The sequence below is a fragment of the Patella vulgata genome, chromosome 2 (assembly GCF_932274485.2).
Source record: "Patella vulgata chromosome 2, xgPatVulg1.2, whole genome shotgun sequence".
NCBI lineage: Eukaryota > Metazoa > Mollusca > Gastropoda > Patellidae > Patella > Patella vulgata.
Genome location: NC_065880.2, coordinates 60870544 through 60887176, shown reverse-complemented (window position 1 = coordinate 60887176; position 16633 = coordinate 60870544). Strand labels below are relative to the sequence as shown.

At 36.0% G+C, this 16633-nt stretch overlaps 1 protein-coding gene across 4 annotated transcripts in view; it reads right to left on the bottom strand.

Moving 5' to 3' along the window:
- Nucleotides 1-4107, bottom strand: part of LOC126811227 (centrosomal protein 43) — a 361417-nt gene extending 357310 nt beyond the window's left edge. For 3 of the 4 annotated variants that reach the window (XR_007675441.1, XM_050536800.1, XM_050536801.1), the window contains exon 1: nt 3953-4107. Coding sequence is in view for 2 of the 4 variants with exons in the window: in XM_050536800.1 (XP_050392757.1) it covers nt 3953-4030 (78 nt within the window). In the remaining 2 variants the exon portion in view is untranslated. The remainder of the gene's footprint in view (nt 1-3952) is intronic. The other variant, XR_007675439.2, reaches the window with a different exon arrangement.
- Nucleotides 4108-16633: the final 12526 nt, after the last annotated feature.

Below are 16633 nucleotides of genomic sequence, written 5' to 3'. Positions count from 1 at the left end.
TGTGTAGTAAAAATCATTCAACAGATAATTTTTTTCCATGGCAACGCAAAAATTATTAAATCCGACAAATTTCTTATTAGCAAAAGGCACAACTACTGTCATAGGATGATGTGTGTTCAAAGTTTCAACTAGTAAGAATATATATATTCTGAGCACAGTAGTTCAGCATGTCGGGGTTGCACGATCAGTTGCGCCAAGCGTCTAAATCTTTAGACAAATCTCATATTCCGACACATGGAATATCAATTCACAGAATTTCATACTCTGGTCACAGTAGCTCGGCAAGGCAGGGTCCCTACACCCTGTAAGGTTTGCACAACAACCTTTGCCTACCTCAATCAGCTGCTGTATGTTAAACAATAAACTTATACATCAGAAAATAAAATACTATAATAGGTTAATGTTTGTACAAAGTTTCAAAAAGATTTCTCGAACAGATAATAAAATATGCTCCAGAAATAAAATCAGGACGGAAGGCTGGATTTCAGAAAATAAAATTATGGGTAAAATTATTTTAAAGGTATCTTGAACAGTCAAATGTGTTTCCATGGAAACATATAAAATTATCAAATCTGAGAAATTCTAAATAAGTGCCAAGAAGATATCTTGAACGGTTTATGAGATATGCTCCGGAAACAAATTGTACACTAAAAACTTAAGTCAAAATTGTTTCCATGGAAACACAAAAAATATAAATCCCAGAAATTCCTAAATGGCAAAAGGCTCAACTACTATAATGAGTAGATGTCTGTACAAAGTTTCAAAAAGATATCTTAAACGGTTTATGAGATATGCTCCGGAAACAAAATTATACACCAAAAACTAAGTCAAATTTGTTTCCATGGAAACACAAAAAAATATAAATCCCAGAAATTCCTAAATAGCAAAAGGCACAACTACTGTAATAGGTTGGTGTGAGTGCAAAGTTTCAGAAAGATATCTTTAACGGTTTATATGCTCCGGAAACAAAATTGTACACCAAAAACTAAGTCAAATTTGTTTCCATGGAAACACAAAAAATATAAATCCCAGAAATTCCTTAATAGCAAATGGCACAACTACTGTAATGAGAAGATGTCTGTACAAAGTTTCAAAAAGATATCTTGAACGGTTTATGAGATATGCTCCGGAAACAAAATTATACACCAAAAACTAAGTCAAATTTGTTTCCATGGAAACACAAAAAAATATAAATCCCAGAAGTTCCTAAAAAGCAGAAGGCACAACTACTGTAATAGGTTGATGTGAGTGCAAAGTTTCAGAAAGATATCTTGAACGGTTTATGAGATATGCTCCGGAAACAAAATTGTTTCCCCAAATTTGTTTCCATGGAAACACAAAAAATATAAATTCCAGAAATTCTTAAATAGCAAAAGGCACAACTACTGTAATGAGTAGATGTCTGTACAAAGTTTCAAAAAGATATCTTGAACGGTTTATGAGATATGCTCCGGAAATAAAATTATACGCCAAAAACTAAGTCAAATTTGTTTCCATGGAAACACAAAAAATATAAATCCAAGAAATTCCTAAATAGCAAAAGGCACAACTACTGTAATAGGTTGATATGAGATATGCTCCGGAAACGAAATCGGACGGACGGACAGATCCTGTTTCAATATCCCTCCCTAACTTCGTTCGGCGCAGGATAATAAGGTATCGGTGGGTAGCTTTAATAATGGGCTATTATTTGACATCCAAATGATACAAATGCAATGGTTAGGTAATAGATTATGGGACGCCAAAAATATAGTATTTTCCTTTTTAGTGCCTATTCAGACGCTTTTAACTCCAAAACTACTTTTATGATTTCTTTTCTTAAACTTCTGTTACTCAAGAGTCCTATAAGTCCAGATTAGATAAACACTAATTTCTTGTTTGCGATATCAGTTAGGTGGAAGCGTACGTCAAGTAAAACTATTTCACACACAGAGCATTCTTAATTAATTTATGGCTCCTGGCATCCAAATGGTACAAATTCGCTTTTTAGGCAATATATTATGGGACGCTGAAAATCTAGTATTTTCCTTTTTGGAGCCTATTCAGACACTTTTATCTCGAAAACTACTCTTATTTCCTATCTTAAACTTCTGTTACTTAAGAGTCCTAACGGTGGTCTAGGGTGTGAATCCAAATTTAAAAGCCTCAATATAGTATAAAGAATGCCAGTCAAGTCGTCCACACGAAAAATCTGGTTAAGTCGTCCACACCCGTTGGTGGAGTCGTCCACATTTGTTGGTGGAGTCGTCCACATGACTTAGTATACTTTCTGGATATAGTTATACACACGACTTTCGGGACACATAATGTATTTTTAATTTGTATAGTTTTTCTGCGTGGTCACCCTTTCTCCCGGCAAAACTATAATTTCTGGATATAGTAATACGTTGGGGGAGTCGTCCACACGACTTAGTTTACTTTCGGGACAAATAATGTATTTTTAATTAGTATACTTTTTCTGCGTGGTCACCCTTTCTCCCGGCAAATAAACAACAAAGTAAATCATTTTATTCAATAAATAACATATTCATAAACAAATTTAACAAATTCAATAAATAATCATTAATATAACAAATTCATAAACAAGTTCATTAATATAACAATTTCATTAATATAACAATTTTAAAGATTTTCCCTGCTACTGTCTCAAATTTCTTCCTTTGTCGCCTCTTTAATTTATTCTCCGAAACCAGTCGTTGTTGTAGTTCTGCCGTTTTAGATTCATTAGATTTATTACAAAAACATTGATAATACTAATCAAACATACAAAAATGCTAAAATCATAACGCCATTTAACAAACAAAACAATAAACTTTATTACAAAAACATCGTTAATACTAATCAAAAATGTTACAATCATAACATCAATTAAAAGCGAATATACTTTACTAAAAAAACATCGTTAATACATCGCTATAATCATAACGCCAATTAACAAAAAATACAAGTATACTTCATTGCAAAAACATCGGTGAACAAAACAAACAATAACATCGGCGTTTTGAGTACGAGTCAATTGTGTACGAGTCTTATTCTTAGTTGTGGACGACATCACCAATAGTTGAGTACGAGTAAATTGTGTACGAGTCTTATTCTTAGTTGTGGACGACATCACCAATAGTTGAGTGCGAATAAATTGTGTACGAGTCTTATTCTTAGTTGTGGACGACATCACCAATGCCTTGTGGACGACTCCACTAATGGGTGTGGACGACTTCACTGGCACCCTAGTATAAATGGTCCAAAAAGGGCCACAATCTTTGAAAAAAGTCGAAAAATTGTTATATTACTAAGAAACTTTTAATGGTATGAGGGAGGTAAGTAGTCCTAAACAAAATGACAGACTACCACTTATTTACTAATTCGTTAAATATCTCATAATGGCCCTCTAATTTTCCTTTCTTTTAAAAAGTGTTCAATGGATCTTTCTGAAACTTCTAGTACAGGAAGTTAAGTTCCCATACCACTTGATAAATCTATCCCGACAATGATCTGTAAACCGGAAGTAGTGGAAAGAATATCCTATATTTTGAGAAATTAACAGTAAAAAAGTGGTACTGGTACTCTTGCGAAAATCGTGATTTCACCGTCGGGTGTCACCGGATCAATACAACTAAAGTATCGTTTGGTAGCTCGATGAATGGGCTATTGTATGAGTCTCTTCCTGTCTGATTCTTGAAAGCCGGTTCAGTGCTGCTTGCGGGTCTAGTTATATTTAATTTTCCACCATTATTTTTATCTTTCCGTATCATCTCATAGATACCAAAAGAATAGCCTAATTCTAAAGTTTCAGCTTGTGAGTTTGAGGAACGGGCCACACGCACAGACACGTATGTGGTGACAAGATTGTGTCCATTTACCTTGCTCTTAACTTTCATTGGCATGCTTGCACACTGTAGTTGTGAATAAACTATGGACCTAAACTATTACAACATAAACATAAAATTATTACCTTTATCTTCCCTAACGTACCGTTAACTTCCAAGGTTTGCATCACAAGATCTCTCAACTCGTTGTCTTCGTCCGACATGCTTGAACGCTCAGCTATCAAAAATAGTAACAAATCTCCGCGCAGTTCGTTTGTTTACAAGACTCCACACGTTTTCAATTATAATAATAATAATAACTTTATTTCCAATCAAGGGTCCACAAGGGGCATGGTGCAGGTCAAACAAAGAGAGAAACCCCAAATGACAGTCAAAAAATAAAATATAACATGATACAAAATAGCATGGCTCCCGAGCACGGGAGATAAAGAATTATAATAGTATGCACCAAGGCTTTTTGCAGATAAAAAAAACCTGGCTCACCAAAATATTATTAATGAAAGGGAGACAAATCCACATAAATATATTAGGATGCAGACCACCATTAATTTCCCCATTGACTTCAATGTTAATTCTGGCCTCTTTGTCCACCTCCAACTTGTCCCCAAATTTTCGTTGGGCTGAATGCTTTTCACTACGGACAGAGGAACAAATGGTCATGTATTTGCACTAAAATTTGTATGAGGCTGACCATCAAAATTTTGAGATACAGAAACTTGAAGAAGCATACTAAAAACATGTAACTAGTTGCCGTACTATGTCACCGTGGCCAACCTGATAAACCCATTATTCTCCCGCCTCAAAATCATGAATATTTACCAAAACCTGGCAGAAAATGTTAATTCAAACCCTCTTCATCCATTCTAGACCAAAAAATCAACAAAATTCGGCATGCAAAAGGGGAGAAAAGAGACACAGAGAGAATTGCTATAAATAGACGAACTACAATTTGTCTGTACCGAGATGGTGAAATATAATGGTGGTCTGCCTCCTATATGGTTTTATAAGTTCATATATCATCAAAATTCTTTTCTTTATAGCTTCACATTTATTTTTGCAACATTATTATAATACAGAATCACAAAAAAAATAATTACTTCAGAAATGGTGACCCTTTAAAGTTATGTACTGTTTTGTATACCGGATTGCAGCTCAGGTCCATGGGCCTTTTGTTCTAGAATATTTTTTAAAAATTGACTTTCTTTTACCTTTTTCTACAAAATGGTCCATTTTTGGCACTTTGTATGCCTCAAAATACCAATATTTCCCTATTTCTTGGAAAGTCTGAGATGAAAAGCATTTATTTCTAGAAACATTGACCAGTATACAAGAAGACAAGCTGCAAATTGAATGCATTGGAGGTAACTGTAAAGAACTATAGTGAAACTTGTAAGCCCACCCCCTAAAAATGTTGCTGTGGTAACAAATCCAACTTGTGTCCACATATGTAATACTGTTGATGGAATATGGCTAAAAGCCATGTTCTTAAAACATAGATATGACGTCACCCTTTGATGTTTTTAACCATTATATAGGAGAATGTACGCTTTTCTAATAATGGACAGTTTTATAAATAATAGACGATTGTTTAAGAAAATACCAATAATGGACACGTATCTGAAAAATGAACATGTATTTTGGGATAATTTATTCTCTGAACAAATTAAATTACAGAAAATGAAATTACTTTAAAACCTCATAGTTACCGAAATGTCACATGACCGAATGTTGATTTCACGTGTTTGTCTACATAAAGAATTCCACTTAAATCCGTCCGTTATATGTCACTTATCCGTTTAATAGTACGTTTGGCACTAGATCGATGATACGTTTCTATACGCCCACATTTTCACACCTTATTAGCCCAATTGATGAAACTGAACATGTGTATTTATAACCCAAAGATCTCGATTCCTTGCAATATTGGCGCATATCGGACCGTAACTTCCTGGATTATAGCCCCGGATTGAACAAAAAAGAAGTGTTTGAGCTTGTGGAACCTATGCAGGTCACAATTTTTATCCGACTATAAAAAAAAAATTCAAATATATCACCGTTACACCATAATGACAGTTGGGTTTGAATTTCGTGAATTGGTTTGTGCCTTTGAGCCTGTGTCCTGTCACGTATATCAGAGTATATATTAAATTTTAAATCAAAATTGGGACGGCTAGAACCCTCCTCCATATTACCACAGTATTAAGAAAATTAACAATATCTAAATCATTCTCGTGAGCAGCCTTTCCGTCAAAACTTTGACGGCTATTATCCCCCATATCAAGAACATCACAATTTTAACGGCTATTATCTTCCATATCGAGTACATTACCAATGTAATCAGTATCCTCATTATTAGGCTTTCACCTTCGGTGAAAGGCTATTGTTATTACTAAGATTAATATTATTAGGCTTTCACCTTCGGTGAAAGACTATTGTTATTACTAAGATTAATATTATTAGGCTTTCACCTTCGGTGAAAGAATATTGTTATTACTAAGATTAATATTATTTTTTTTTCCGTTTTGCCTATCTCTCAGCAACTATAAGAGATAGAGGTCTGAAGTTTGATTTTCTCTTGTGAAAGTGGGTGGTAGTTAGTGCTTAAATGTAAAACGAAATTTGTGCGCATAGCGGAAATGCGTCAAATCTTTAACGTGCACGAAAATTGAAAATCGGCCATTATTCTTTTAATTCTCAATGGATTCTTCAGATATTTACATTTTTGGATAGCTGGAGACATTTCTGAGCAGATAGCAGTTCTAAACTGTGGAAATTAAAAACTTTGTCGCTCTAATTTTTTTGGTGAAAAATGGAAAATTTTCTAAATTTTCTAAAATTTTCTAAATTTTCTAAAATTTTCTAAATTTTCTAAAATTTTCTAAATTTTCTAAAATTACTAAATTTTCTAAAATTTTTATTTTTGGGAAATTTTTAATTTCAATTATATTTTTGGATAGCTGACATCGATCCGATTCCAACAATGTAAGTTTTGTTCTGAAATGTTGACTTTGATTTTTCACTTTTTTTCGCATTTTGGTCAAATCGTAGAGTTCTTATTTTTTTAAAACGGCTCCAACTATTTTTCTGAAACTTCAGGAATATGAAGTCGAAGGACCAGACCAGTCCATGAACTATAAATGAAAATCCCCTAATCACCGGAAGTAGTCAAGAAAGGTATCCAAACTTTGACAATAATGTGAAAAATGGGTGTCTGTGCGGAAAATGCGATGTATCAATTGTGTTCTTGTCGATTAGTTAAAGTTTTATATCGTTTAATAGCCAATTGAATTGTCTATCGGATGGTACTAAAGCGGCATGTTTCTATCAAAAATTTAAAAAGTTATGTGACGTTTTTTTACGATTTCGAGCAATTTTGGACGCATGTTTCTCGGAAAGTCCCCCAACGATTTTTAAAAAATGTTCTCAATCGAGAGACAAATGGGTACTCTGTTGTGTGAAACCACTGTATCATTTTTTGAAATGTCAGGGTAGCCGAAAAAAGAGATCTAAAATCGAAAACGTCGTATTTTTACGATTTGGAGCATTTTTAGAGGCCTATTTCTCGAAAAGTCAACATAATTCTTTTTTGGAACTTCTTCTACAGAGAGGCCTATCAGTAGTGTTATATATAAAACCATTGTACAAAGGGATCGAAAATTGAACACGGCAGCTTTCATTGTTAAGGGGGGATACAATCTGTACGTTTTGTCAACGTATAGAGTCTATTCAAGCGTGCTTTTATCAGTGATGATATTTGAACTGAAATTATTTCAACTATGAGTGTTTTCTTCTATCCAAAATATGGGTTTAGTGACCCTGTAACAGAAATAGTTGATTGCTGTGTCTAATAATAAGTCTTTGAATTAATATTGTAGCTTCTTTGTCAAAATTATCTTATACCGGTAATCATCTGGACAGAAATCGACGGCTCACGCTGTTTATAAGAAAGTACAATTTGATAAGCGGGAGCATTAGTATCGTACAGTAGTATCGAATATTGCACCTATGATAAAAGGCATGACGTTGTTTGAGAATGGACTCTATCTGTAATTATTATTACGTTTTTATTAGTGTCGTCAAATTTTTAACGTGCACGAAACTAGAAAATTGGCGATATTTCATTGAATATTCAATCAATTTTTGAACCAGTTACATATTTGAGTAGCTGACAAGAACGCGATTCCGAAGTTCCGTGTACACATTGGTGTGACAGTAAAAGATCCCATGGCGGTTGGAATTCTATATAAAAGAAGACTAGCGCCGCTGTACGAACATGTTTAGAGGTCTTTTTCTCAAAAGGGCAATCTAATATATACTATTCAAAAAAAGTAGGGGATATTTGATTTTGGGGGCATAATACTAAAATATGCAAATGACTACGAAAAAAGTCACTATAGAACCTAACAGAAGAAACATTTCCAGTTACATGTGACGCCCAAACGCACCAATAGCTACCGCATGGAATGCAGGTGATGCTTGGGATCATCATGGGGGTCCAACCCAAGATTTGCACGACTCTGACTTTGAATGTTACAGTCATTGTGGCATTGAATTCCAGGGTGGAAACATCAGTTTAATTGTTTTAGTGACCAGAAAACAAATTTTGATATGCGTCGGCTTACCCAAAATGAAAGGTTACGTGCCCTTGGCATGCTACAGATCGGCACAACACAGGCGGTTGTGGCGCGGACGATTAATGTTTCTCAGTCTGTCATAAGCAGGCTATGGTCCAGATACCGTGATACACAATCTGTACAGGACAGACCACGCTCAGGTCGACCAAGGGCGACAACTCAAGCCCAGGATCGATTTATTCGTACCTTGGCCTTGAGAAATCGTGTCATCACAGCAAATCAGATCAGCGCTCGTCTTCAAACAGACACTGGTGTGAGAGTGAGTGGCCAGACGATTCGGAATCGACTGCATAGGGGTCACCTTCGCGCCCGACGTCCTCGCGTGATCCCTTGTTTGAGAGATCATCACATTCAGGCAAGACGTCGTTGGTGTAGGGATCGTCAACACTGGGATAATCGACGCTGGAGCAATGTGATGTTTTCAGATGAGTCAAGGTTCACTGTTGATTTTTTGGACAGACGTAGGAGGGTGTGGCGTCGTCGAAACCAGCGCTTCCAAGACGTTAACGTCATCAGACATGATCGATTTGGGGGTGGTTCTGTTATGGTGTGGGGAGGCATCACTGTTGCTGGAAGAACGGCTTTACATGTTGTTGCAGGGCGTGTTACAGGCCAGTACTACCGGGACAACATCTTGGCAGTCCATGTTGTGCCGTTCGCACGACGTCATGGCCGCCGTTTCATCTTCCAGGATGACAACGCAAGATGTCACAGGGCCAGGATCGTTACAGGTTACCTCCAACAACAGAACATCACCACATTACCTTGGCCAGCACTGAGTCCCGACCTCTCCCCCATCGAGCATGTCTGGGACATGCTTGGACAGAGGTTACGTCAACGTTAACAACGTCCTGCCAATGTCCAAGAACTTGCTGCTGCGTTGCAACAGGAATGGGATTTACCCGTTACTGACTTGGTTGTGATGCTGTGGTAACTTTGCTGTTTGACCCCGGGTATCATTTTACCCTTATAATGGTCAGTCTGTGCCTTACTTAGTCTAACGATCATTTGGAATAAATCGATGAATGTAAACTTCATTTCATTTTGTCATTTGTTTCTTCGTCAGTTTCATTAGGTGACTTTAATAACACTTAAAAATCAAATATCCCCTACTTTTTTTGAATAGTATATTACGAATAATCATAATATTGCTTATGTAGATAAGTTATCACACCATCAGTTATCAGAACAGTGTAAGACGTTACAGGAAATGTCTAATGTGTCTTCTATGGAACTGCATAAAGCTAGGTTCAAATGTGGTTCATTGCAAGTTTTGACAACTACCTCTAATGTCAAGAAAGGTCAAACTTCTTCCTGGATACCAGTTAACTCATCTCCTGTTTTGTTTAATGTAGCCAATGGACTTATCAATGATAATAAACTACAAGTAACTGGTAGCCTAAAGAAATATCAAACCTTGTTGTAATAATTATTGTTTTAAATTCATTTGAAGATTATAACATAAGTGTTATCTTGTTTATTCATAGACCCATCTGTACAGCATATTTCAGAGCAATCTATTCGTGGTAATATATACTACATGTTTTGGGGGGTTTTGGAGCATTTGAATAAACCTATTCTGATTCTTTTACTCATTTATTATGATGTCTTTGATTTGTTCAAAGTATCATGTCTTGTAATATATGTTACACATTAGTATTTTTAAGCACTTATACAAACATAGATCACATGTATTGTCAAACTAGTTTTTCCAAAAAACTGTGTTTTTGACTTAGGAGGGAGGGATGTTATATAGTGATAAGTCTAGTTACATAAGTAGTTAATTGTGGTCTGAATCTTAGTTAAGCTTGGAAGAGTTACTTCCCTTTAACTATTTTTGCCTTTGATTTATAAAAAGACTTATTGATGTTTCTACTATGTATGAATGATCTGCCCTTGGAGAAGAATAAACATGTGGATCATTGAATGGTGTTTTCTTTATTGAGAGTTAAAGATTGAGAAATAGTGACACCCCCAGTGGGAATAAACCCACATAACAGTAGTACAGTAGTAGAATGATTGGGCTTTTATATGAAAACAAACCCAAAATATAATTGAAATAACAATAAAAAGAAACAAAAATTATAAGTATTTCATTTTTAAAAATATTTAATAAAATAGCAAGAATGTGAAAGGAAATTCATAACTATTAGGTTTTTATGAAACATTTATTGTACGAATTAAACTGCACCGTAAAATAAAACTTTTTGTAATGAAATCAACAGCGCAAACGTCATCGAGGGGTAGTCCAATATGGCGGACAGTGGCGTCACTGATCTGATGACGTTATCAGTCTATATTATTAGTATGTCTATGAGATTAACCGTTACGTTGACGTCATACTCCCGGAATTTTAGATCGAGGCTTGATGATAGTGTACGAAGCGAGGTCGCATGTCAGTCAATTTGATTGAAAGTTCGATATATACGGCCTTGATATTATGCTTAGTTCTGGTTAAAATGAGAGTTTGGATGTCGGTATTATGCGCTCTTTTGTCACTTGCGTTTACAAAATATTATGGAAAGCTAACATCACCCCAGTTGAATTGCAGCCACACTGGATTACTGTTTTATATTTGTCTGCTTCGGGAGTTAAGTAGGCCTACCAGTTACAGTACGTAGAGAGAGTTGACTCCTATTTCTAGTCAGAAATTACAATGGTGATAACTTTGTTCAGAATAAAGTAATTTGACTGAAATTTTCAATATATTCTTCTTTCATCATCTATTTTTGAACTATTATAGCAAGAATGGCAAACTCTCTATTAAAATCTCCAATAATGTATCTTTAAGTGATCGTCTTGAAACTTTACATACTTATTCCTTATACCCTAAGGATGATCCCTATTGTTTTTGGTGCATGCCCGACCACAGGGGCAAAGCCACGCCCATTTTTTGTATTTCTTTGTTTGTCATCTACAAGCCGCATTTCTTAACGTATCATAATGAAACTCTGCATACTTATTCTTTGTACCCTAAGTAAAATCCCTATCGTTTGGGGTGCATGCCCAACCCCCAGGTGCAGAGCCATGCCCATTTTCTTTTTGTGTGTCTGTGTGTCGCCTACAGGCCACAACTCTTAAGTGATCATCTTGAAACTTTACACACTTATCCCTTATACCCTATGGATGATCTCTATTGTTTTTTGGTACATGCCCAATTCCCAGGTACAGAGCCGCGCCCATTTCTTGTATTTGTTTGTCGTCTACAGGCTGCATTTCTTAACTTATCATCTTGAAACTTTGCATATTTATTCTTTGTACCCTAAGGAACATCCCTATCGTTTGGGGTGCATGCCCAACCCCCAGGGACAGAACCACGCCCATTTTCTTTTTGTGTGTCTGTGTGCCGCCTACATGCCACAATTCTTAATTGATCGACTTGAAAAAATTTCGTATGAATTCCTTATACCCTATGGATGACGCTATTTCTTAACGCATCATCTTGAAACTTTGCATACTTATTCTTTGTACCCTAAGGAACATTCATATCGTTTGGGGTGCATGCCCAGCCCCAGGGGCAGAGCCACGCCCATTTTCTTTTTGTGTGTCTGTGTGTCGCCTACAGGCCACAATTCTTAATTGATCGTCTTGAAAAAATTTCAGATGAATTCCTTATACCGTAAGGATGATCCCTATTGTTTTTGGTGCATGCACAACCCCCTGGGACAGAGCCACGCCCATTTATTGTATTTATTTGTTTGTCATCTACAGGCCGCAATTCTTAACAGATCATTTTGAAACTTTGCATACCTATTCCTTATATCCCCTATTGGTTTTTGGTGATTGCCCAACCCCCAGGGACAGAGCCACGCCCATTTGTTCTTTGTGTCTCTGTGAGTTGCCTACAGGCCACGATTCCTATTGGATTGTCTTTGAACTGGGGGGGGGGGGGGGGATGGCTGTATGGTTAGCGTGCGCGCCCTGTATCATAAAGTCTGTCATTGAGTCGACTGGCGTGGTTTCGAATCCCCGGTTGTACGTAACAAGGAGTAGGGTCTCCTGTCCAACATCGTGGGTTTTCTCCGGGTCCTCCGGTTTCCTCCCACTGCTAAAGACCCCTACGCGCAAGCGAATTATTGAAATAAAATTAAACCATATGTTAGTCCCGAAATCACCTAGTTTGTGTCGAGTGGACGTTAAACCCCATTTCTCTCTCTCTCTCTCTCTTTTTGAGCTTGGGATATGTATTCCTTATAGCCTAAAGACGACAACTGCATGTCTCGACCCCCAGGGGCAGAGCCACGCCCACATTTTGTGTTTATCGTTTACAGGCCGGAGTTCTAAATGGATCAACTTTGTACTTGGCATATGTATTCCTCATAGCCTAAGGGCCACGCCCAATTATTGCCTTTAGCGCCCGAAGGCCACAATTCTAATTGGATTATCTTGGAACTTGGAATACTTATTTCTTATGCCCTAAGGACGGCAACTATTGATGTTGTCATTTCAATAACAGGGTGGTACCTATTTATATTGTTCCATATCCAACCCCCAGGGGCAGAGCCACGCCCTTTTTTTTGTATTTATCGTCTACAGGCTGCAATTCTGAATGGATCATCTTGGAACTTTGCATATTTATTCCTTATACCGTAAAGACAGCAACTATTTATTTTGGTGCTTGCCCCGACCCACTTTTTTGTTAGTATTTTGTCTGCAAATTTGGCAAAACAAATCCAATGCCTAGCCTTCTTTGCCTCTTATCACATTACAGTCAAAGCCCTGTATAGGGACAGCCATTTCATATTTCATTCTCTTACAAAAAGATTACAGATTCGGATAGCTGACCTAATTACGATTCTAACGATGTATAATATGTATTGATTTATTGAAATTTAATTTTTGATATTTTGACATTTTTGCATTTTTGGCACCTTTGAACATAGGATTTCTCAGGGTCATTTTATCTGATCAGATAATGTAATATATCATTACAGAGCCCTGCCGCTATTTAATTGCCCAAACTGGTTATTAAAACTATTCCGACAATAATCTCCATACCGGAAGTATTCAAAAAATGTAAAAAAAAGGTTAAAAAATTGTCGCTCTTGCAAAAAGCTGGATTTCACGGTCAGATATTACAGGGCCAAAAGTGTCTTTGGATAGCCCCATGTTAGAAAATAAATTGTGGTACGCCGAAAATCTAGTATTTTCCGTTTTTGGAGCCTTTTTAGACGTCTTTTTCTCGAAAACGACAACTCCGATTTTTCTGAAACTTTTTTAACGCAGAATCCTATGGGTGGGCTATGGCGTGAGTCCAATAATAAAAGAATTGAAATAACATAAGTTGTCCAAAAAGAGCCTCAATCTTGGAAAAAAGTTGAAAAATCCTTAGATCACTGAAAATGATCTTCTAATTTTCTTTCTTTGGAAAACAGCTGAATGAATTATTCTGAAACTTCTTGTACAGAAGGTAAGGTAACCAAACAACTTGTTAAAGCTATCCCGACAATGATCCATAAAACGGAAGTAGTCGAAAAAATTTCGGATATTTTGAGAAAAAAAACAACGTAAAAAAAAAAAAAAAAAATGGAGATCTTGCGAAAAAAGTGATTAATACGCCAGATTTCACCGAATCAAAACAACTAAAGTGTCATTGGATAGTTCGAACAATGGACAATCTTATGAGATCTAAATGGTAAAAATTCGCGGGTTAGGCAATATATAATGGAACGCTGAAAATCTATTATTTTCCTTTTTGGAGCCTATTCAGACGCTTTTATTTCGAAAACTTCTCTTATTTCCTTTCTTAAACTTCTGTTACTTAGAGTCCTAACGGTGGTCTATGGTGTGAATCCAAATTTAAAAGCCTCAATATAGTATAAACGGCCCAAAAAGGCCACAATCTTTGAAAAGAAGTCGAAAAATCGTTATATCTGTAAATCTGCTTCTAATGGTATAAGGGAGGTAAAACTGTCCAATGGATCTTTCTGAAACTTCTGGTACAGGAAATTAAGTTCCCATACCACTTGTTAAATCTATCCCGATAATGATCCGTAAACAGGAAGTAGTCAAATAAATATTCGATATTTAAAAAAAAAAAAGCAGTAAAAAAAATCGGTGCTCTTGCAACAATCGGGATTTCACCGTCGGGTGTGACCGGATCAAAACATCTAAAGTATCGTTTGGTAGCTCGATAAATGGGCTATTGTATGACACACTTCCTGTCTGATTCCTGAAAGCCGGTTCAGTGCTGCTTGCGGGTCTAGTTATTATTATTTTTTTTTTCCGCTGCAGCCTATTTCTCCATGATCGGAAACAGATATCGATCTGGAACCAAATTTTCTATTGTGAAACCATGTAGTGGCTACTCCTTAAAACAATTTTGAAACTTCTGCGCAGACCGGAAGTGGCCAAATTTCGTGCGGTGCATAAAAATTAAAAAACGGCCGTAGCTTCGTCAATTATGTACCTATTTTCATACAAATGAAATTTTCAGAAACCCTGAGTCTTTTCTCGGACGATAGCAGTTGAAAATTTTGAAATTTCGAAACTTCGTCGCTGACTTCTAGCGTTCGAAAAATGAAAAATTTTGTTTAAAACACAATTTTTGTTATTTTTCAAAATTGTCAAATTTGACCTACATTTTTGGATACTTGAAGACCATCCGATTCCAGAAATATAAGTTTCATTCCGAGTTATCGCCCTTTATTTTTCGATTTTTTTCGAATTTTCTGCCCATTTCCCAACCTTTATATTTTTTGGAAAGGATAAATCGATAGTTCTGAAAGTCCTGGAACATAAAGCTATATTGTCAGACCGCTGCATAAAGCAATTTCGAAAACGATCCGGAAACCGGAAGTAGTCGAAATAATGATAGATATTTCGAAAAAAAAGCAAAAAATGGGTGTTTTGGGGAAAAACTCGACTTCTCCGTCCAATATCAATGGATTAAACGAATTAAGCTTTCGTTGAGTGGCCCGAGGAATGGACGCCTGTATCTCGAAATCTTAACCGCAACTTTTTTTTTAACTTTCTCTATCGAGAGTCCATTCGCTAGTCTTGTGAATTATGCCATCCAATAAGACTTTGAAATGTCTGGAATACGATAAAAAAGGGACTGAAAATCGAAAAAAGTCGAAAAATCGTGAAATTTTGCAAAATGCTCTATTACTTTATTATTTAAACAAATTTTGACAAAAAGATTACAGATTCAGATAGCTGACCTAATTACGATTCTAACGATGTATAATATGTATTGAGTTATTGAAATTTAATTTTCGATATTTTGACATTTTTGCATTTTTGGCACCTTTGAACATAGGATTTCTCAGGGTCATTTTATCTGATCAGATAATGTAATATATTACTACAGAGCCCTGTCGCTATTTAATTGCCCAAACTGGTTATTAAAACTATTCCGACAATAATCTCCATACCGGAAGTATTCAAAAAATTGTCGCTCTTGCGAAAAGCTGGATTTCTCGGTCAGATATTACAGGACCAAAAGAAGTAAAGTGTCTTTGGGTAGCCCCATTAATGGACTATTATATGGCATCTCAATGCGACGATTTCGATGGTTAGAAAATAAACGCAGAGTCCTATCGGTAGTCTGTGGCGTGAATCCAAAAGGAAAAGGTTTGAAATAATATAAGGGGTTTCAAAAATGGCCTCAATCTTTGAAAAAAGTTGAAAAATCGTTAAATTATTGAAAATGTTCTTTTATTTATCTTTTTTACAAAAAACTACAGAATAGATGTTTCTGACACTTCTGTGACAGAAAGTTAAGTATCTAAACAAATTGTTAAAACTATCTCGACAATGATCCAAAAACCGGAAGTAGTCGAAAAAATATCCGATATTTTTGAATAAAAAACGTAAAAAGTAAAAGAAGTGGTGATCTTGTGAAAAAGTGATTACTAGGCCATATTTCACCGAATCAAAACAACTAAAGTATCATTGTATATCCTGATCAATGGACGATTTTATGACATCTAAATGGTAAAAATTTGCTGGTTAGGCAATACATTATGGGACGCTGAAAATCTTGTATTTTCCTTTTTGGAGCCTATTCAGACGCTTTTATTTCGCAAATTCATTTCATAAACTTTTGTTACTTGGAGTCCTAGGGTGGTCTAGCCTCAATATATACTCATGTCCAAAAGAAAGTATACGCTGTGCATTTCATACTGCATCAACCAAGGTCGTTTTTCCATGCTATGCGGTATTTGGGTA